Below are 23,360 nucleotides of genomic sequence, written 5' to 3'. Positions count from 1 at the left end.
ATGGATTTACAACAACAGCATTTGTCCAAAGTCTACACAAAGACATTATTTCAAGGCATTAAATGTTTTATATAAAATATCAGAAACATGGTGCTATATGGGCTGTGTCAACAAGACGGTTCAATTACATTGTAATTAACTAGTATTAAACATTTTATGTAAAGTAAGAAGTCATGCTTACTGCTGTATCGTGCATGCACAGGTAGGCTTCAGTTCATACTTTGTTATTACAATGTATTCAAATAAAGCAAACTAAACAAAATGTGTTTAATTTAAGCCACGCCTAACGACCTGTGGTTTTATGATGTTAGAGTGTTATATTTCAAAATACCCCAGGACATTGTTATGGCTGTTAAAGTAATAATCTCGAAGATTTTCATGTAAATAAATGTCTGTTAAGGTTCCATCTATTGCCCAATGAGGTAACACAATGGAGCTTATGGCCCACTGATGAAAGCAATTGCAGTATTACAGACTGGGTGTCTCTTTTGCAGAGTTAGTGACACGTTTTCCATCAGCCAGCAGCGGTTGGTCTGCCAGAGAGGGTAGGCGGAGCTGCTTTTCCGGTCTCTGCAAGTGTTGCAAGTAAACAGTAATCTACTATGGCTGAACAAACAAAGAAAAGATCGATAAATCAATCAAGAGTTACAACCGTGGACGTCACACATGCAACACTGTCTGGATATCTGGGAAGTGTGTTCCCGCAATTACTGTTTATCACCATAGGTGCCACCAAAGAGAATGAAACTGACATCTTCGAGATTATGACTTTAACATAAAAAGAAGAACTCAAAAAAGCTAATAATTTAGAAAAGAAGGAAGTGTACTAAAGAGACCTTAAAACCGTTTCTTCCATCTGTAAAATGATCTGTATTTCATGTTATATGAGAATGTTCTGTTTGTAAGGCCTTGTATGTACACCATAAGGTTAGAATGATGCAGTCACTTTTTCATTTCCTCTTCAAAATCAATGCTTGATAGCAAAGCAAACACAAACTGATTATTAATGTAGACTAATTCTCTAAAACTTAACGTACTTCTGATTGGGTCAAACCAATAAACCCTGAAACTTAAGAACAACATCAGTAAAACTGCGGGCTGAACCTTCAGCAAGCTTTAATTATAACAGTATGTGTTGCAACACATTTTCTGCTGGGGCGTGTTTGTGTCAAATTGTGTGTGCGTGTGTTGACGAGGGTTTTTTTTTTTTACCCACGCCCATCGAACGCAACACGAGCGTCTAACTGGGTCACGTGAGATGCTCCGCTAATAATGCAGTGACGTGGTAGAGTTCCGTCAGTGTAGCGGTGTCTTACAGCCAACCTGCCCGGGCCAGCAGCAGCGTTGCCCGGCTTGGAGGTCCGACAGGAGTCGGTCCAAGACGGAGCGGAGAGGAAGAAAAACAAGAAGGAGCGGACAGATAAACAGAAGCGTGGAGGTGAAGGTAGACGACTATTTGTTTTGGTTTTGCCTGCAGGACTCGGGGAACGTGTTTTGGCAGTGATTGGACTCAGATGTGGGAGAGGATATTATTTTTTTATTCTGTTTTTCGTCTTTCTCTGCGCTGATACTGGCACATCAGCCAGCCGAGCATCGTGGAGGAGCAGCCGCACTCCTGCTGCTCTGCCGCCGCTGCTCTCCTCTCCTTCCAGCGGATAAACGTGTGTGGATGCTGTGGTGTTTTTCTCCTGCATTCATGCATCAAATCACACATTTGGAGACGGGAAATAACTAGGACTTGATCCAGAAACAACCGGGGGAGAGCAGAAATGTTTAATAAGTAGTGAGGCTGTGGTGTATAACGGACACAAGGAGGAGACGCTGCAGGAGGAGGAGAACCAAAAACCTGCAGGTTTGTTGAGCCTGTGGGAATGAGGACGAGGAGGGACGTAACACATCCGAGGTGTCAGTGTGATTAGAGGAGAGGGAGCAGGAGGAGGAGAGGCAATAAAGCACAGATTGTCCCCCATCCTAGGAGGCGGTGATGGCGGGTGAAGGCACCGGGGTCCTCACATTCCGTCAGCCGACCGCAGCCCTGTCAGCAGCCGCAGGAGCAGCAGCATGAGGAGGAGGAGGTACGCAGCACTGCACGTCTCATCAGTCCTCCACATCCTCATTATTCATTTAGCCTTCCCCGCCCTCCTCTCCCCTCCATTACATCCAGACACCAACCCTTCCCCGCCGCCTTGACTAGTATCCAACCATCCATCCTTCAATCAATCCATCAATCAATCCAGCCCTTCCTCTAGCTCCCAGCATCCTCTATCTCCTCTCCATCAGGCACTTTTTGGACCCCCAGTGGCTTCCTTAAATGTTGCAGTGACACCCAAGGGCCCCTCAGGCAGGTGTTCAAGACAGGTGTACCACTTGAAATTGAAATATACTTTGAATTTCCTTTTACTTTCCTCCCTGTAGGGATGAATGATGCTTTTATTCCTCCTTGCAGAACGGAGGCAATTTTCTTCTCCTATCGGAAATTCCTAAAGCTACAATTACTGTCATCAAGTAAGGGTCAGAAGTCTACACTGTATTCATTTCTTCAGGTTTAGGAAACCCCTCCTTAGACCTGCCAAGAAGCCAGGCCAGGGAGTTCCCATTGATCCAGTTCAATTAACAGCGCTTTTTATCCACTTCATCACGTCCAGCTGCCTGAACTATTTGGCACTGAAGCCCGTGCATGCTTAGAGATATCTGCTAACTGCTGAGATGGACATTTAAAAATAAAGAAAAAAAACAGCAGCTAAGCTCGCCATCTGGGTATTCACTTTGCCCACTGGACTATGAAAATTTAATAGGGTCTAATTTTCAAACCACCTCATAATTTATTGCTGTGGCGTCAAAGCGATACCCCCCGAAAAAGAGTGGAAGCAAAGAGGCCACGGCCCCGGCTTTATCAGCGAATTAAAACAGAAATACTGCAAGAATTCAATTCGGCTGTGAGAGTTGACGGCAGCACAATAAGAAAGGTTGGAAATAACTCTCGCAGAGTGGAAGAAAATCACTGTCATAGAATATTTACAACAGCTGTAGAGGCTCGAGCTGCCAAAGCTTTATTTCCCGGAGGTCTCTTGTATTTTTGAGTTTTAAGAGGCTGCTCGATCCTTTGTCACTGCCTTTTTTAAAGGACAAATTAATGTGAATGTTGCCTCTATATGTTTGCAATATTTTGCTTTCACTTGGGTGTTTAAGGGTCAGTTCACACAAAGTGCAAATAATGTTTTCTTACTTATTTTGGTCTTGTTTTTAAAGTTGAGATTTCTGCCTCCACCCCGTTGCAAGTATAGCTCAATGTGTTAAGTTGTCGTGTCACAACGTGGAAAAATTACATGGAAAAAATGTGGGAATGACATCTTCAAACAGCCTTATTGGCCCATAAACTAAAGATAATTAGTTTTACACCGATAATAATAACATTCTCTCAATCCTGAAGCTAAAACTGATGAATATCTATAATTCTTTGCCTGAGAAATGACCTACACGTTGTTAAAACAGTTGCCGATTAGTTCTCATCATCGGCCGGTCAACAAACTCACAAGACTACCTTTTTCTTTTGGCTCCAAAAATTCAAACAAAATGTCACGGATGGAACTAGTTTCTGTCTAAAATGTATATCTTCCTTTATTATATTGAGGAGGAGGCAAAGGTCTCGGAGACGGTCAGAACGGGAGCAAATAAAACTGTCTGCAAGGTGAAATACTAGCACATAGAGAGCTGTAGAGGTAAGAGAGAAAATATGTGTTTAGTGTATTTGTAAATGGAGTGAACTGACCCTTTAAGGATCAGCCCTAACCCAGATCTGACCAGCCTCTTGTGATGAAGGGTAAAAAAATAACACACAGCTGCCATCCAGTGTCACTCATCTGCTCTGCGAGACTTAGAGAGACCGTAACCCTCCCTCTCCCAGCGGCCCTATCCTAGTTGAGTCAGACGTACACCAGGTCACTCAAATACTCAAAAACACACTGTGTCTCAGTCATACAGTTTTTTTTCAGTGGGACTATTTCTTGGATAGAACATTTCCTCACGTGAAAACCGAGCACAGCACACTCAGTGAATTATTCAAAGGAACAGGGGCCAATGTTTTGGAGCAGATGTGTTTCTGTTGCATTTTTAAAATGTAAATTTAATGCTTGAAGAACCGCAAATTAAATTAGCTTCCATTGTATTTAGGTTGTGGCCTAAATTTCAGTCGGGTCTTTCAAAACAAGAGAGATTATACTACCTGCATGACTAAACACAGCTACCAAAGGAGGGAGGGAAAAAGCTTTCTGTATTAAAAACATAAATAAAAGGTTCATTTTGGCAAATGCTCAATACTAAACGCGTTATTTAACACTTTATCTGTCACAGCAGCTCTTTCTAACCAGCCCTACTTGGCTGCTTCTGCAGCTGTCAGGGGATACGTGCAAATTATAATTTGCTTTAAAATGTCGACGTGTGAAGCTTTAACATTTAGCTCCACTTGTTTTGATAGCAGGTGCATGGAAACTTATCAATTAGCAGAAGAGTGTGGAGTTAGCTAATTGTAGTTAATGGATAAAGGGTTCAAATAAATGCTAAATTCATTAAGAGTTCAAAAAGCTTGATAAAAAGTCTGAACAGGATTAGATAAATGGTTGAAACAGCTCAAGTGAATAGTTAGCACATACTGAAATGTTAAATCAATTACATAAAACTTACAGATTAATAGTTAGCTTAAAGTAAAGTGGCTGAAGAGTGAGCTAATGGGGATGCATAAATAGCTAGCTAACAGCAAAATGATTAATAAGTTAGCTTAAAGTATTGGAGTGTAAGTTAACAGCAACATGGTTGAAAAGTTAGCTATAAGACATGTGTAAATAGTTTGCTAATGGTAAAATGTTAGCTAACAGTTAGCTAATTAATTATCCTTAACTGTTAATATGGTTGACTAAAAGAAATGTTACAAAGTTAGCTAACAGCAAACTTGTTGAAATAGCTCGTAAACAATAATGGATAAGTGGTTAAATCTCTTGTAACATTAATGCAAACTTTACCAAACTAAACATTGACAGCTTAAAATGAAAACGTTGACATTAGCTCAAGAATCTGAAACCCCCACACTTCACTTTGGTAAAGGAGAAACAGATGGGGGAAAAGTGAAAGTCAGGAAGAGGGAGAGACCAACAACAACACTCCTGGCCTCTATTTCACTTGTTTCCTGACAGTCTTCATGAACTCTTCCCTGCAATCGGATGGAAAACAAGAGTCAGAAAATGACAGATTGTTGAGGAAGGGATCAGCTGAACAAGGGCGAGGAGAGTGAGCAGGACAAGGAGGGATTAAGATGAGACCGCAGCAGCTCTGAGCGGAGAGGTGTGCACTCAGACGCACCTTTCTTACTTTCAAGTGACGGCTAGGAGCAAAGCCCGGGACTGAATTCCCTGGAAGATTCTTTTTGAGATAAGCCCAGCGTGACCTCGAGAGAACAAAAGCAGATGTGAAATTCTTAAAATTCTGCTGTGCAGGCCCAGGCACAATGGCAGAATTTAGATACAGTTTCTTGCCAACGTAAGCTATACAGCAAGACAGCATACAGAGAGGTCTCAGAGAGTGAGTGATGGAAGATGAAGTTGTCCTTAAGACAGATGCATCTCTTGATACTTTGGTTTTTGGCTCCTTCTTTGAATGTAAACAAGAAAGTGCCGGGCAGAGTCTCAAGTTAACACAAATGAGCATCCTCCTTGCCATATTTACTGGGTGTAACTTTCACAAAGGACAATTATAAAGTCCTCTTCCAGTGCAGCATCATGGTATTAAATGTGATGTAGAAGAGGAACAGCGTACATTTGGATTTACAACTTCCTGCGGCAATATCTTTGTGAGTAGAGAGCACGAACTATAAATCTTTCTGTATGCGACTGACAATCGGTTTGACTATGCAGCGCTACTTCAGGAGTTAGCTTAGTGCTCGAGTTATGAAACTATGCGTGAAATAAGAATTCAGTTCTTAAATAAGGAATAACTACAATATAAATACTTCATTACAAGTTAAAGTATTGTATATTGATGTAAGAGTATTTAGATAACAAGCAAAATGTTGTTTAACATCAATGGACTGTTGTCGTGGTGGAACTACCTTTAACCAATATTGGGTAGAATTTGATTGCAAAACATGACATTTTATGTTGATATTAAATTGATCTTTGTAATTAAAACTAAGGTAAACATACATCTTAACATATTACAAGTAAGTCTAACATTTAAATATGTTTGGAAATCTAAAATCAGGTGTTGAAACGAAACGTAATGAGAGAATTTGCTGTCATGTAAGATATAAACCAAATAACTAAAGTGTGCAGCTGTTATTGGAACAGAAGAAGCTCTTTCAATAGGTTATTTTGGGTACATTTTAACCATTTAATTGTATTTTATAGAGAACAAACTCTTCAACTTTACAGATTAATCCTAGAAGTTCGTCGCAACCCCGGGATTGATGTCATTAGTCAGCCACAACCACCATGATTTCTTTGTTAAGGTCGTTTTTTTTTACCCCCGTCAGAGAGCTTGTATTATACACTAATAAAAGCCATGTGCCTTAACCTCACTTTAACATTTAAATAAATAATAGTGACAAGTAGTCAAACAAGTGGTGCTTAAACAAGGATTTTTCCTTCAAGGCAGTGTTATTGAAGGAACAGGAACCTCACTCAGCCACATAATCAGTCAGGCCTGTTTCATTACAGTACTTTTAACCTGTAACTTCAGTGAACAGCCACTCCAAAGGCCTCATAAATGGGAGCCATATTTTATTCTTGAGGAAAATGTGTCACCATCACAAAGTGCACTATTTTACTGAGAGAAGGTCGTACACTCAGCGACCTCTGCAAAGCTTGTTTCGCATGCATTACACACATTGTGGAGGCAAAAACAGCCAAGGACCCTTACTGTAGGCGTGGAAACAAAGGAAGCAAACCGTGGAGAATGACGTTCATACCTCGCCGTAGTTTTTCCTCCTTTTATTTTATTTCTTCTGCTAGATTTTGAGGCTGATACGGTGACAGCGACAACGTCATAATGTATGCCTAGTATGTCACTGTGTCACTCCCCCAGCCTTCGCTCTGATTATTGACTGCTGCAGAATCGCTAGGGCTTTAATTAGCGCTAGTGTAACTAATTGGCTTGCATAGAAGCGACATTGATGGGAGGCAAGAAAATGAATTAATGAGGAGAGGTGTTGGCACATTAAATGGGACTGCTAAAAAGTTAAAATTGACGTCTGATTTCCCAGAGAAATTGGCATTTACGAAGAAAACAACAAAAAAAACAAAGCCACACACTCGACCACACATGGTCTCCGCGTGAGTGTGTGGGTGGCTGGATTCGGGTGTGTGTGTGGGCGTCCATTCTATGTGTGTTCATGTGTATTTATGTGTATATGTGGCCTTCTGTGTGTGCACACTTCATCAGAGCTCACATAACTAGATGTTCATTTAGTTGACAGCAGAAATCTCTCAAGCGCTGGATATGCTTCGATGTAAAGTATGTTAACCTTTAAAACAAAGCCGGCCCTGGCCCCTCTCATTCTCCTGTAATTGCTTGCGCTGGGTAAGCACACTCGCCTGAAAAGGTTATCGTGTTCCTTGCCAGTTGTCATGATGAATGAGCAAACATAGCTGGAAATAAATATTGGAAGTTTAGAGAGTCTGACTGCCGCACTCGACCGGTATGTAGCATTTGCACAAAATAATAGTCTGTTGTTCGGTATCAGCAAGTTATTAAAAAAGAAGTAAACATATAAACAAAAAAGCAATGCAGGCGGTCAGTGAATTAACACGGGGAGGAAGGATGGATTTGAGGCTTGCACTGCTGCAACATTGATATTCACTACAGCCTAGTACAACCTGCAGGTCTCTGCTGGCATATTCTATTTTCTTTGCTGATGCGTTTGTGAATATGCACATGAATGAATATAAAAATGTGTGATGTGTACATATGTATCTTTCCTCTGAGTCTATAGACACAAGAGTGATTTTTGTTTTGTGTATCTTTAAGGCTTGGCTGCATTGGATTTATGTTAGCGGGTCTCTGAACGCCAAAAAGGCCTATGTGTGCAGTATTTGCTGTGCATATGATTATGTGCAATGCACAGTAAATTTTGTGCTTGTGCAAACTGATTGTTGCCTTGGAGAGTTAAAGAAGCAGCGTGTGCATCTGTGATCTCCTTTGTGCCTCCCTCTGTGCACATCTCCCTGTGGGCAACAGATGCAATCACTCACGTCACATTTTGTCAGCAGTGTTGCATGTTTGTGTGTTATGTGAGTGCTTCCTCGTGCGTCCTGTATTCATGCATGTTTGTGGTAGAACATCAAGCAGCCCGGGTGGTCTCAACGAGACAGTAGGCAGCATTGATAAGCTGAAGGTGGAAGGTGAATGGCGGGTGAAGGCTGTTATCGCCAGAGGCTCGCTCAGGCTTCGGCACCACTGCCTGCTGGACCCTGAAAACTCATTTTGACAGATGCATCTCCTCCCTGGCTGTCGACGCACGGTGGGGGGCTGATGACACTCGCTCGCCCAAGCGGCTCAGAGTAGCGTTAGCCGGCACCACGTAGAGCAAACCTGCAATTTATACTTGTGCCCCAGGCATTAAGCTGAATAATGACATGCAAGAGGCTTCTACCATCTCACCATGCCCAGCACCAGACAGCTCATAGCTTCCATGAAGAACTTAATAAAGTATTTTTCATTCCTCACTATTTTTAGAAAGTCTCAACTGCAGGAGTAGTTTTTGATGATCTCAGAAATGTTCTCATTTCTGTCATTGTGGCTCATTTAGTGAGTTGTGTTTATAGTAAGATTGATTTATTCTGGAAATGTGTGTTATGCTTTACCTCAGCAACAAGGCACACATCTGGATGTGCCTTTTGTTCAGCTACGCTCAGTAATTTTTACAGCAGCATCTTTCCATTCTCCCACAGACACGCGCTCAATAAAATTCTTTAAATCTCCCATTTTCTAAATCTCACAAGATTTTCTCCCATCTCCTCAGAGAGCCACCTCCCCATCGCCTGCTATGTTTTACATTCCTGTTCAGAGAGGCCACAATGCTGTCATATTTATTCAAGTCAAGTCAGCTTTCCAAAAGCGCCATTTACCATAGTGGCAACAGCATCCACAGAAAGCCCTAATTGGGGTGTTTGCATCTGCATGAAATTAATTTAGAATTACTGAGTGTGTCAAAACAAACCATAAATACAATGATTACGAAATAAGCTCAGTTGTCTCCATATGTAGATTCGAAAACACATCTGCAACTCAGACAATTGACACATGGCTCAGTGCCAGGGAAAAGGAGGTGCTTTTCGGACCGCTGCCAACACTGTTTTCTCTGTTTCCCTCTTTTCAGATTACAGAGAGCAAACACGGAAGAGGTGACCCTTACCATACCCTGAAGGAGACAAGACATAGAGCATGATCTTGTGTTTGTCTACAGTGCCAAAGAAGAGCCAGGGAGACGCCTCCATGGCCAGAGAAACATTGCCTTACTAGCTCCACCAGGGGCCCTTTTAACCCTGCTACAAGCTGCACTGGGGGACTCAAACGTCCCCCTGACTCCACCAGGAGGCTCACTCCAACCCATCTGCCAGCTCAGATAACCCTCTGATTGTTGGCAACCACATGTTTGAGGTGACTGTATGTAACCGCCGCCGCCGCCCATTCTCGAGCAGCAGCAGCAGCAGCCTCCTGCAACCCCGATCTGCACCATGCAGTGGAGACGGCGGCACTGCTGTCCCATCAAGATGACCTGGACCGTCAAGCGTTCGCTCTTTCGGACCCATGTGGCCGGCCTCCTTTCGCTGGCTCTGCTTTTCACCCTCTTCTTGTTTTTCAGCCACCAAGACTGGCTGCCAGGACGTAGTGGGCCCCGGGAAAACCCACTGGCCTACACTGTCAGGGGCTTTCGCAGCCCCAAGGGAGAGGCAAACCAGAGCAACTCCCTGAGGAGCCTATGGAGGGAGACGGGGAATGTAGCGCCAAAGCCTCTGCTCAACCTCAGCTCTCAGCAGGCGGATGGAGCAGCGGGGGAGACAGCAGGAGGTGGAGGTGGGGGAGGAGGATCCAGGATGGGTGTAATGGGGCTTGGGGACTCCATGAGCACTAACAACAGTTTAGAGAAGGAGATGGGTGTGGGAGGGAGGCTCAGCGCTCAACCCTACCGCTATATCCTGAATGAGCCCTTCAAATGCAGGGACACCACGCCCTTCCTCATCCTCCTCATCGCTGCAGAACCGGGCCAGGGCGACGCCCGCAACGCCATCCGTCAGACATGGGGGAATGAGAGCATTGCAATGGGGCTCGGGTTTGTCCGTCTTTTCCTGCTCGGCACTGGAAAGAGTTCGGACCTCTACCTCCAGAGAACCATCGAGGAAGAGAGTCTGGTTCACCACGATATCATCCAGCAGGACTATCAGGACACTTACTACAACCTGACCATTAAAACCCTGATGGGCATGAACTGGGTTGCCACCTATTGCCCACACGCCAACTATGTGATGAAGACAGACAGCGACATGTTTGTCAATACAGAGTATCTCATCCAAAAGCTGCTGAGGCCTGAGCTGCCTCCCAAGCAGAGGTACTTCACTGGCTACCTGATGAGGGGCTATGCACCAAACCGCAACAAGGACAGCAAGTGGTACATGCCACCAGAGCTGTACCCGAGCGAGCGCTACCCGATATTCTGTTCGGGCACGGGGTATGTGTTCTCAGGGGACATGGCCGAGCTGATCTACCAGGCGTCTCTCAGCATACGCAGGCTGCACCTGGAGGACGTTTATGTGGGGATATGCCTGGCTAAGCTACGCATTGACCCAGCGCCCCCTCCCAACGAGTTCCTCTTCAACCATTGGCGGGTGTCTTACTCCAGTTGTAAGTACAGCCACCTGATCACATCACATCAGTTCCACCCCAATGAACTTATCAAGTACTGGAACCACTTGCAGACCAACAAGCACAACGCCTGTATCAACATTGCCAAGGAAAAGAACGGCAGGTACAGACAACGAAGGTTTCACGGAGAGAGACCTCCATGATGCATCCTGTGATGACCACCGGCCTCAGTGAAAGGGAGCTGGGCGCACTGTAACTACACCCGCTGGAGGGCATGTTGAAAACACTATATGGGAAAAAAGCACATTGTTTTTGGTATTGTGTACAGTTGATGATCCAAAATATTTTTTTTAATTTGAGAAAAAATGTAAAGTATTGTAAACCTGTTGAGCTATTTCTAAAAGGGAGACTGGGAAACATGTCTGTACGATATGAAGCATGCACGGAAAGTGCTGCTGCTCCAAAGTAGTGTTTATGATAATTCAGGTGCCAACAGAAAAGTGGTAATTTATTCTACACTTAATGTGAGGGCTCTCTTATAAGGGACAGTACAGTATGTCGCACTATAACAAATCTAAAAAAAAAGACACAATTGTGTTTACACAGAAAAAGGGAAATGCACATGTATTATGTCGAAAGTTACACTACCTAAATATGAATGAAAGTATCTTTGACGTTGACCAGTTATGCTGCCCTGTTTCTCAGTGTTTACTTTACAGATTTATCAAAGAATAGGACTCAAAAGAGAAGGTTTATGTCATATACTGTATTTTATTTTTAAAAAAATCAACAAGAAAGCACTCAGATTCACGCCGAGATGACTGAGATTGTATTTTTTAAAGCTTTACATTGAGTATGACTCTGCACTTGAGCAAATGTGCAATGAATCAATTAATTAAATGTACTGAATTCATTTTTGCAGTTGTGTGTGTGATTTATGTTATCAAACACCTTGACTGTCATTGGTATTATATATACAAACATGCAAAGCAATTGTGGGCTGGTACCCACGTCAATATAACAATTTAATTACTTTAATTTTGCTCCTACGGTGATGATTTAAACATAATGATATTTTATTTGAAAATAATTTTGAGGAAGTTGTTTCTAATTGACAACATCTTGAGTTGCATTGAAAATCAATTACAAAGCATCAAATACTCTTAAATATTTAAAATGTGTTTAACAAGTGGGTCGCAACACAAACTACTTGTAACATGAGTTGTTACTAAGATTCACACCTGGAGAATGCAAGGTGAAATTGTTAAGCTAACACAGGCTGTTTACCTTACTACCTAATATTTATCCATTTATAATGTGTAACCCATGCTTTGGGTTAGCATCATAGCAGACTTCCTAATTGTAAACTGTTCTGCCACAAACTGTATACTAACTAATTTATTTATCGACCTTTACTGTCGTCATTATGGCGCTAAAACGTCTTCTAGCAAACAATTTACATATTACAGAAGTCCTGCTAAACTATGATTTATGAAGTAAAAAAAATGGTGCTAAAAAAAGTTGTAAACTGCGCATGAATTCAAAGATGGAGTAACAAACAGCTGGTGCAACCTGGTCTGGGATCCTGTACATGCCGTCCTGACTGTTCTTCTTTTAAGTGCCCCAACTTCTCATCATAATAATAATAATAATAATAATAATATTTCAGGACACTTAAGGTCGCTGTACAAACAAGAAAACACAAACAAGAGTAAAACAAACCAGATAAAATACATTAAGAGTGGGAGATGGACAGTGCTGAGAGTTAGGGAGAGTAGGTGAGGTGGAACAGATGGGTTTTGAGTTTAGTTTTAAAGATGGGGAGGGTGGTGCAGTTTCGGAGGTCAGGTGGGAGAGAATTCCAGAGCAGGGGAGCAGAGCGGCTGAAAGCTCTGCCCCCCATGGTGCTGAGGCGGGCAAGGGGTACGGTGAGGTGGATGGAGGAGGAAGACCGGAGGGTGCGGGATGGAGTGGCAATGTGCAGGAGGTCGGAGAGGTAGCGAGGGGCGAGGTTGTGAATAGATTTGAATGTATACAGGAGGATTTTGTAGGTGATTCGTTGGTTGATTGGGAGCCAGTGGAGTTGCTGTAGGATGGGGGTGATGTGGTGGGAAGAAGGTGTTCTGGTGATGAACACCTCATCTCATCTCTAATAACAAAACTCTAAACAAACCAGGCAAATAACCACTGATTGTTATTAATCTTGCATTCAGTGCACCTTGGAGAAATGCATTAGCTTCCAAATAGAAAAGTAAAACACTGAGTGGAGCTCAGGTCAGGTAGACGCTCTGAGACGACAATCAATCTCAAGGCTGGCTGATGAGAAATGAATTAATCATTGAACTCTTCATTTTCCCCGGGGGATATCAAATATTCTGCAGCAAAACACCCAAGTTTAGATGTTAATTAAAAATGAATGCATATGATTTTGAAGGCTGCCAGTGTAACTCCAGATGGAACTGAACTTTCAGCCTGTTTATATATTTTGAGTGAGCGTGTGTGTGTGCGTTGGGCTGGTTGGAGGCAATAAATAAATCCACACTCCAGTGCTCAGGGCACACAAAAAGAGCATTTATAATTGGGTGACGACTTTAAATGGCTTATATCAGATTAAGGTAATCTAAATAAACTAATAGAGAGCAGGGAGGCTCATGCACTCTTCTACAGACTTCACTACACATCTGTCAGTTTCGTTTTAATCACCTCTACGTTTGAGTGACTCCGTTCAGGGAGCTGTAAAATGGGTAAAGTTCACACAATGGTATATTTTAAGCCGCTAAGCAGAAGCAACTTGAGGGAGGAGAAGGCTGAAAGGCAAAGACAGCAGAGAGGGAGAATATCAAGATGTTCATCTCAGATAAACTGCACAGTGCAAAGACTAAGAATACCATGCAGGAGCCACAGGCAAAGGAACAACCGCATCCTTAGTTACTCTGTACAGAGACATGTAAGAGTTTATGTCATCGTATCAACCTCAGTTATCTACAGTTTTTGGGAGACATCACATCATTATCTCGAAACAGACTTTCAATTGTGCAGAGGTGAGAACTGTCAGCTGTATCTCTCGTGGCAAACAACCTTTAAATTGAACTTTTTGACAGGATCTTCAGCTTCCATCGAGTCTGTTTGAAGAGTCAGGAAGTGATCCCTGTAGTATTTACTGTATAGTTAATTAAGGATTTCCGGCTTCCTTGAACACTGGTGGGAGACAAGTACGACTTTAGCACACCTAAAGAGAAAGAGGTAGAGGAAAAGCACCTCTTCCCTTACAGAGGAGCAGGTTTCATGTGATCTATTACTGCAAAGTGCAATCTAACCGTATAAGGTGCAAGTTTGTACCAATTTAGCGTGGCTTATAGAGAGTTTAAAAGGTACCTTAATGGAAAGTAATACAGAAAGTAAAAGATGAGTTAAGCAGAAAGAAAGGCACAGGAGTGAACCACAAAGTTAAGACGTCCTGTCTGTCATTTACAAACATTAAGCTCTTTCTTAACACTGCTAGCAGCTAACTAACCTTGCCTTCCATCCATCCATTATCTACACCGCGTATCCTGTTCAGGGTTGCGGTGGGCTGGAGCCTATCCGAGCTGTCATTGGAGCAAGATGCCTAACCTCGCCTTTCTATTAAAAATCTAAATGTCCTGGTCATGTGAAGTCAGGTTTCAAACCGATAAGCTGCAGATTTATTAAGCTAGCAGCCACTGGCTTAGCAACATTCACATCAGTACATCAAGATATACATTATGTGTAGCTAATATATCGGCTATAGTTACAGACAGTAAGTCCAGCCCACGCTGGAGTGAAGAACAATTCATGGCTCACCATTAGCTTTGTGAAGGTGTATTCCATCTGCTATCAAATGACAGAAAAATAATCACTGTGTGGTGGAATAAATCACCAACAGGGTAAAGAACCTAGCACTCAGGTTTTATATGCATCCCAACAGAAATACTGACACTTTAAGACAAATGTGAATACCTGTAATAAAACATGAGACATTAGCAGGACGTGTATGAAAACTGAGAGACCAACTGTAGCGGTTGAAGCTACACATTTAGATTTTTTGGTTCGGTTCAATGAAGGGCGTACCAAGTGATTGGATCAAATCGTTCTTTGCGAGGTAAGGGACACTGAAAACTTTAGGATATCTATGTTTTTTAATGTACTTTTTCCTCTTTGGTAGACGGAGCGTTAAAAGAGCACTTTGAAATTCTGAAATTGTTTTTTTATTTTTAGATAATTACAGGCATATTTTTACTGCCTGTCTTTTTTCCTTACTAGTGAGCCTTGTTTTCAGAGTATGACACGATGTGCTCTGTCTCTAAAGTATTCACAACACTCGTGCATCATTCAGGGAATATTTTATGCCATGCCACCTGCTTCAGGGCACAGGCCATCGTGTAACAACCTGAACAATATGTCCAACCAAATACAGACCACCCATCCGCTCTCAGTGGGACACTCAAATTATGATCACTCTGTGTTACTAGTAAGTAAACTACTCAAAGATTTGATGGTTTGCGCGTCATTTTCTTACTATTTTTGAATATCAATACAAAAATCAGCACAAGAAATGGATCAACTGCAACTGTAACCTTGGTGCTATCATCGGTTAATTGCTCTACAAACCAACTGCGCCTTTTAAGCTCATATTTGTGCCCAACCTTATCCCCCTCTGAGTTCCGGGTGTTCATCACATGCAGGAAAGTCAATTTGCACCGATTATTCAGTCAATATTTTGTGTCTCGTCTTTGGACTACGCCACAGGCAAATTACTGATGTGACTACAAAAACTGAACCAATGCAAATATAAAAATAAACTCAGGTTTAAGGTTGGTGCCGTCCTTGGAAAAGGTAGTGGGCCAAAACAAATGAAATTCACGGAAGTAAATGGACCTTATATAGCCCCTTTCCCACTGGTCAAAAACCCCGCTCTCACACGGCTTTTTTACTTAGTGGGAAAGATTACAATCGGCATTCAGACCCGGGTCAAATGACTCTGCAGTAGACTCAGGTAATTACTGCCTTGGCTCCGATCTGCTATGATGGGAACATAAAACCCAGGTCGACACGTTAATCTCCGCCCCCTTTCCGGCATGATGCTATGACGTGCAGCGCTCGAACATCGTTCCAAATTTGACGGCGCCGAGTTTGATAAACAGACTGAACGAGTAATAGACCTAACTACTGTATCTTCACAGTCTCCTCTATCTTCACTGGCCTCCATGCTGCTTACCAAAGAGTATAATGTAAGTTATTTGTGCGTACTATTGTTAACAAACCCTGTTTGACGCAGCGGAAAAGACACCGACAGGAGTATACTCCACTGGCAATGGGAAAAGAGACAATCGGCATCTATTAGCATGTCTTCTCGGGTCTAAAAAAAAACGTGTCAACCTCTTTTGGAAGGAAAGATGTGTATGTGATTCGTTGTGACCAGTATATATCATTGATTTATTTTATTATGGTGGGTAAATTTCAACTAGTCTTTCACCAAATCGTCCGCTCTATGCTTTTGCTGCTTTACCAGCATGATGTCGGAATCAAATGAAAGGTTACGGTCTCTTTATAAGGGATTTTTTCTGTTAGTTTAAATCAGTTTTAAGTAATAAATCATTAAGATATCTACATGTCACTCACAATGCACTGACCTGCCTTCAGGTCATAAGTTAAACCAAACCGACAAGGCACCACTTAGCAAAACAAAAGAAATCCAATTTCTCTCTCAAAGCCGCTGTCATCCCCGCACAGGGCCATTCAAATACCCAACTGGTCCCAGGTATTTATCAGCCTCCATTAGTAATGATTAAAGTCATGACTGAAAGCACGGGGATATTGGGAACACGGTTTGGTGTCATTCATGCATGTCCTATGCAATCAGAGCGCCAGATTACCAGCATCCGGCCTCACTCAGCCCCTCAGCAAATGATGAAAAGGAGAAAGGGTGGGGTGGAAGGAAAAAGAGAAAGAAGAGGGAAGGCGGCTAAAAGAGGCGAGAGGAGAAATCGAGGCAGAGATATATGGACTGGTCTGCTACTGGGGAGAGGAGGAAGGGAGTGAAGGCAGGCGGCTGTACGAGCAAAAGAGAAAAGGATGAGGAGGAAAAGAAAAATAGCATGAAGGAGGTAGTGATGAATGAAGGGGAAAGGAGCAGTGACTGATCAGTATTGAAAACCTGTGCTGCTGTAAATGTGGTATAAAAGGCTAACAGTGGAAACGGATTGAGATGTCCGCCGTGATGGAGTGGAGGCTGTGGCCCGGCTTTAACATCACAGCTCACTGTTCCTCACAAAGCAGGGAAGAGAAAATACACTTAAGGAAGAGACAAATCTCCTGACCTTTCCTTAACAGCCGGGCCTGAAACCTGACTAATACCTCTCTGTGGGCATGACAGATGAATCCTACTGGAAGTTTCAGGTGAGAAATAACGGAATTTGACAGAGAAAAGGATGAATGTTACCTGCTGCAAGGGGAAAAACCATTAGCTCATTTCCACAGCGGGGAAATACACATTTTGAAGCAGCACAATTTGTAGAAACTATGTTGACAAATCACAAGGCAAACTGCAATCTGAAAATGTAAAGGAGGAGACTTACTGTATGTTAAGCTAACACTACCTTGTAGCCATTGCTAGCCTAGCATTCATGACATCTAGTTTTTTATATAAATTTTAAGTCACAGATTTCCAACCTCATCGGGGTGTAAACCAGCAGTTCTGGGATGTTAGGAGATCAAATAGTCATAAATATCCAGGAACTTGACTCGATATTGAGTCTTTGTGCAATCAATGCAAACAAAACAGAAACTCACATAAACTGGGGGTCTCCGGCAGAGGGACGAAGAGGCCTTGCGTTCTTCTTTGGGGTTTAACAGCAACCTGCATCCGTGTAGTTGCATGCCTGCCACCTTTGGGATTCATTTTCCTTCTTTTCCAACTTTATTGATGTTGTTTATCCAGTCTGGTCACCTTTAGAAAAGCCAACATCCATTCTCTTTCTTGCACACTGTCTCCATTTTCTAAATCACTTAAGACATTTTCTTTTATCCGTAATCATCATTTCTCATCTCTGGTGTGTATATTTTCTTTATGGTACTAGTATGTTTTCCACTATCTAATTCCATTGACAACAAAACCCTGTTGAATGATTTCCTGTTATGTGAAGTGGAAGAGGCCATGTGCACCAAACTATAGCTTTAAATACTTCCTGGTCAAACCACATTGCTACTAGCAAGGGTAAAGTTAAACACACTTTAAAAGCTATAAAGAATATTTGTTGCTTCAATATTCCATTAAAGCATTAAAATGTAAAATAACATAGACTTCAAGTTAGAGTTTATTTTATTATGGCTGGTTTGACACATTATACATAAAGAGAAAACTCTGCAGCTCCCCCATCAAAGAGTCTCACTTGGTACAGTCCACATTGCACTGACCTGGTAAAGCAAGGGGCATCAGTAGGGCACCATCTTAAACCAGGAAGTGCACCGTGTAGAGAACGATGATAAGAATTCAAAGCAAATAATAATTTCCTTTTAAATCAAGTTTTAATTAATTGTAGAGTTATTGTGTTAACTGTTTTACTAAAAAATAGACACGTACAAAAGTCGTAAAATGATCAGATTTAATAAAAAACAGAAACAAACACGGTTTAGGCAAAAATGTGAAACAAAAAACAGAGCCTTGAAAATAAAGTTACTAACGTTAATTTTTCCCCTATTACACAAAAAAGTGGTCAATTGCTGCGACCTTCATTTCCAGTAAGTGTGCAATGGCTGTGTTAATCTGAGATAACACTATGTTGAAATGAACCCACTACACAAGTAAGTACATTGTGTATACATCACGTTAAATAGCCTTCTAGTAAAGGAAGTACCTGAATTAAGGCACAGAGTTTTCAGGTAATATATATAGTGTTGTTTGTACAGAAGTCCTTTGCAGCAAATTCTACTGGAGCCAACATCCACTGCGTCTCATCAGCCAAGGCAGAACTCTTTCCAGCCAGGGCTCAATGATGGGGAGGTGTCTGCACGAGCCAAACAAAATCTATTAATAAATATAGTTTGAAAGTGACACTCTACATTGAACGAGAACTGTTGGACAACAAATCCAACCGTGTTAGCACTTTGAAGGGCCCTCTGAAGACGGGAGTCGCTGTTTGTACGGCACTCTGGCCATTAGCCACACAGGGACGCACACAAGGGAAGCTGCCCATTGTTATATTAAAGGATAGCGTGCACAGGCAGCAAGGGCCACTAGAAGCAGAATAATTAATGCCTCGCAATATGGTCAAGTATAATTTCCCCAGGGATGAGTGGACAGAAGAAAATACAGACATCAATTTCAAGTGTTTATTATTAAGGGCTCATCATGCAATGGTTCGCCTAATTAAATTTTAGGTTTGCAACTCACTTACAATTTAGCTGATATGCATTAGTACTTTTTCCACTGGTTTTTACTCCAGCACAATGACTACAGTATGTGGTTAAAGTGCTGACGCTCAGCTTTAAAGACCCACTGCCCCTGTTTGGGACAATGCAGCTGATTATACTGAACATACTGAAAAAGCATTATTATGACTAAAGGTTTTTAACATAGTTGCACTACAACTGTACAGGCACAAAACAGGAGACACAAAGAAGAAACAGGAAGTAAAGAGGTCAGTATAAACCTGGAAAATAATCACTAAGTGTCAGCTGATTTCTGTGGATCACGTACTACAGACTTTTGGCACCGAATATGAACTGTGACTTTATTTAAATCCACTTTATTATAATACAATATTTTGTTTTCATTATTTCAACACATTTATCTCAGTATCCCCTGGTCTGATTTGTGTTGGTTTTGGTTCTTCAGAATTTGGTGCGCGTATCGTCACAGTTCCTACATTTTACAGGAAATTTGGGAGGGAAAATTACAACATTTTGTTTTCTTAAATGTACTATCCTAGAGTGCAGAGTCACAATAAAAACCATTAAATGGTAAATGGACTGCACTAATATAGCCCTTTTAATCTTCAGAAAAAACTACACTACATTCACACACACACACACACACACAGGATCTAACTTATAACATTGGCTATGTCTTCAAGAGCAATTTGGGGTTCAGTGTTTTGCCCAAGGATACTTTATCACTAGAACCACCATCGGGTAAAATGTACCCGCAGCCGTCTTTTCATTATATGTAACTTTTTTTCCAGGAAATATTCAAGCCCCCCACTCTTTGACTTTCCCTAAAAGTGTGTTCGGTAGCGCCCCCTATTGTTAAAAAATGTCAACATAAAGCCAGATTAAAAAAATGGCCATTTAAACCTATAACCACCGGTGGGTCAAATTTACCCCCATATATAGAACGCCGTAATTTTCACGCTGTTCATTTCACACGTCTAGATTGATACATTGTATGTTGCTATGGCAACACCTTTTTTTATACTACTGTGCGTCATCAAGTTCCTCATCAAGTCATAGACTCCAATTCAGCACGGATAAAAGGAAGAGATGCATGAATGTAAATCAGGCTTTAGATTTACTCAGTGTCTTGAGTGAAGGTGAGTCTGACGGTGGGGAGGTCTCTGGACTGTATGCTGTATTTTTTGGTTTGTTTTCGGCGAAGCACCTTGTTCACAAAGTGCTTTGCAAATAAAGTTTATTGTCATAGATGTATTTCATTGTCATGTTGTCATTTTGTAAGCTGCATAAAGACACCTCATTATAAAACTTTGTGTTGTAAAATGATAAATACACAAAGCCGTACCGCTGATCTCTTTCCTGATTTTGTCCTGTACATGCTTATGTGGTAGTTTTTAACAAAAAATCTCATCCCTCTTCCTTTTAACAGTCACATGTATCACTCACTTAAAATTTATGCCCTGACAAATGTAAACAACAGCAGTGTGCAGTTAATCGCTTCGTCTGACACCTACCCCCCCGCCAGCAGTTTCAGGCATTAAAAATAGCTATATATGAATAATCAGTCTTGTCGCTGATGGTCTGGTTTGCTTTTGTAGGTCATATAGAGTCATCAGAATTAATTTCAGCCTGTTTCATAAGCTCACAGGAGCTTTAACATGTAGAAACTGGTGATCGGACCACCAACCTTCCGAATAGAGAAATGACCCAATCCCCCCTACACCTAAACCCCTTTTACATTGCCTGTTCAAGGACTGTTAGGCCTTGCACTGTTTGTTTACTTGCTTCTGCAACCCTAGAACGCAATGTAAAAACACACACTGGGGCGGCTTTATGCCGGCGTTGCTTGGTTCAATGTAGATGTCAATGATGTCAATGTCAATGGCAAAGGCGGCATAACAACTGAGCTTCGCTACGGTGCTGTGGTGGAATCGCAGTGTAAAAAGGGCTTTAGTAACATTTAAATCACACTCAGTATCATACAGTTATGGTCCGTCCTGTAGCCCGGTTGTAAAAACAGCCTGTTAAGTGAATAATTTAGTGTTCATGCAGTGAGGATGATTTGTTCACAATAATCACGAGTAGAACTTTGGCAGGAACAGAGCACCAGCTGCGAGAGAGAGAGAAACTTTATGGACAGAGAAAAATGGAAGGAAGGAAACTTCACAGTATCACCCACACTGATTGACAGGTGATCTCTGACTGCCAGGAGCCGTGCAGAAACACCACAGCAATGAGTGATTCGCACCACAGATGGTGACAACAGAAAATAAATTAGCTCAAGTACAGTGTTACCATGAGAAGACCACTCAGACTCATCAATCTACATAGCTTACAATCTAAAATACTGTGTGGAAATGTTCTTTATTATATCATGCAGCAAATTCTTTTTATTGGCTATTGGAAAGTAAATCTTTTTGACATTTATGCCTGAACAACTTGACACCGTGTGCACAAGTAAAAATAGAACCAAGGCCTGTTTTAAAAGTACATTAATCTGCACAAATCAATGAGGGTGGTACTAATTATCTCTCCTCAGGCCTGTCCGCCCTCTCCCTGATGGGAGCTTGTGGAGGGCAGCGGCCGATGCAGCTCCTCCACCTCTTCCAGGCTCATGTTTCAGCGCGGTGTTTACCCTTGCACTTTCTGCTGTGACAAACGAGAACAAATTACAGGCCAAGAGTGCATTAGTGGGGTTATTGGGTTATGTGCCGGTAAAATATAAGGCTGACAAAATGCCTTTTTCCTGTAGAATCTCAGAGGTGTCATCTGCTAAAGTGGGAAACAGAGCTCCTGCTAGGTAAAAACACTTCTCAGTGCTTCAGGCTAATGTCTGCTGATACTCGCTTGGGAACTGTGGCATGGTACCCATTTAAATTAGGGGAATCCAACATCCAGCTCCCCCAACCTGTTCAGTGTGGGACGTGGGGTTGAAAATCATGGCCGTGTCCCCATAATTAACTACTAAAAGACTTCATTTAGAGATGTTCCGTTACCATTGTTTCCTTCCTGATACTAGTTCAAGTACCTAGACTTAAGTGTTGTTTGATGCTTAGGTTCCCTCCAATACTAGTGTGGTCAAATATGTATATTTTATTAATTATCAACAGCTGTGGATATACTACAAACTCTGAATTGATGTGATATGATTGCCATTATTGCTGTACGGCCTGACTTAGCACACTTAAGTATTCCTAACCTAAAAACAAGCTTGTGGTAACGTTAGCCTTAGCTTGGTTAGCGGCCCCTCCTGCCGTCCTTTGTTTGCCAAAGAGCAACATTTTTAACATTTTTTATGCTTCATTTTTATAAAATTATGTAAATTAAAATAGAGCCTAAAACATGTGTGATTGGAACACACTGATTCCGGGCATTTTGCTAGCTGTGTCTAGCTTTACACTTGCTAACACCACAATCAAATCAATCAATCAATCAAACAAATTGTATTTGTTTAGCGCCAAATCTTAACCAAAGTCATCTCAAGACACTTCACAGAAAGAGCAGGTCTAGACCATACTCTTTGTCATGTTATTTAAAGAGAGGCCCAACATGAACCACCATTAGCAGCACAACATCCCGCACATTGGCAGAAAAACTTCCTTTGAACAGGCAGAAACCTCGAGCAGAACCAGACTCATGTTGAACAGCCGTCTGCCTCGACCTGGATGGGCCCAAAAATGGGATAGAAGGAGATGCAGGATAGAGACAGGCAAAGAGAGCAACAACAACATATGTTCTTGTTACAGCAACCACAACAGGTAATACATACTTATGGTTACAATGCCAATAAAAGTGGTACACTAGTGTGAAGATTAGCAGAAAATAAATTACAAAGAGAAGCATAGTAATGATAACAGGCTTATAATAGTGAATTAGCAAGCACAGCATAGTAATGATAAAGGCTGTAGTAATAGTGATTGTAACAGTTGGAGTTAACAGGTCTACTATTAGCATAAGCAGCAACAATAATAAACAATGTTGTCGTTAGCGATCGTAATATGACACATTACATTACATTTTTTTAGCTCTAACACAGTAGTTACTGGTGGCAGCCATAGTATTTAAAGAGGGGGTGTTTCACATTTTAACACATATATATAATG

General features: G+C 41.7%; 1 protein-coding gene across 1 annotated transcript; it reads left to right on the top strand.

Annotated features, from left to right (window-relative positions):
• Positions 1 to 1,304: 1,304 nt before the first annotated feature.
• Positions 1,305 to 11,761, top strand: b3galt2 (UDP-Gal:betaGlcNAc beta 1,3-galactosyltransferase, polypeptide 2). Its single transcript, XM_069679822.1, has 2 exons — positions 1,305 to 2,075; positions 9,365 to 11,761. The coding sequence occupies exon 2, from the start codon at positions 9,723 to 9,725 to the stop codon at positions 11,049 to 11,051; it is 1,329 nt and encodes a 442-aa protein (XP_069535923.1). The 5' UTR covers positions 1,305 to 2,075; positions 9,365 to 9,722; the 3' UTR covers positions 11,052 to 11,761.
• The last annotated feature ends 11,599 nt before the right edge of the window (positions 11,762 to 23,360 follow it).

Source organism: Semicossyphus pulcher, unplaced genomic scaffold, assembly GCF_022749685.1.
Source record: "Semicossyphus pulcher isolate SPU_LCO1_2020_fin unplaced genomic scaffold, fSemPul1.0.p SCAF_4, whole genome shotgun sequence".
Lineage (NCBI taxonomy): Eukaryota > Metazoa > Chordata > Actinopteri > Labriformes > Labridae > Semicossyphus > Semicossyphus pulcher.
The sequence above is the reverse complement of the archived record's forward strand: the minus strand, read 5'-3'. Positions and strand labels throughout refer to the sequence as shown.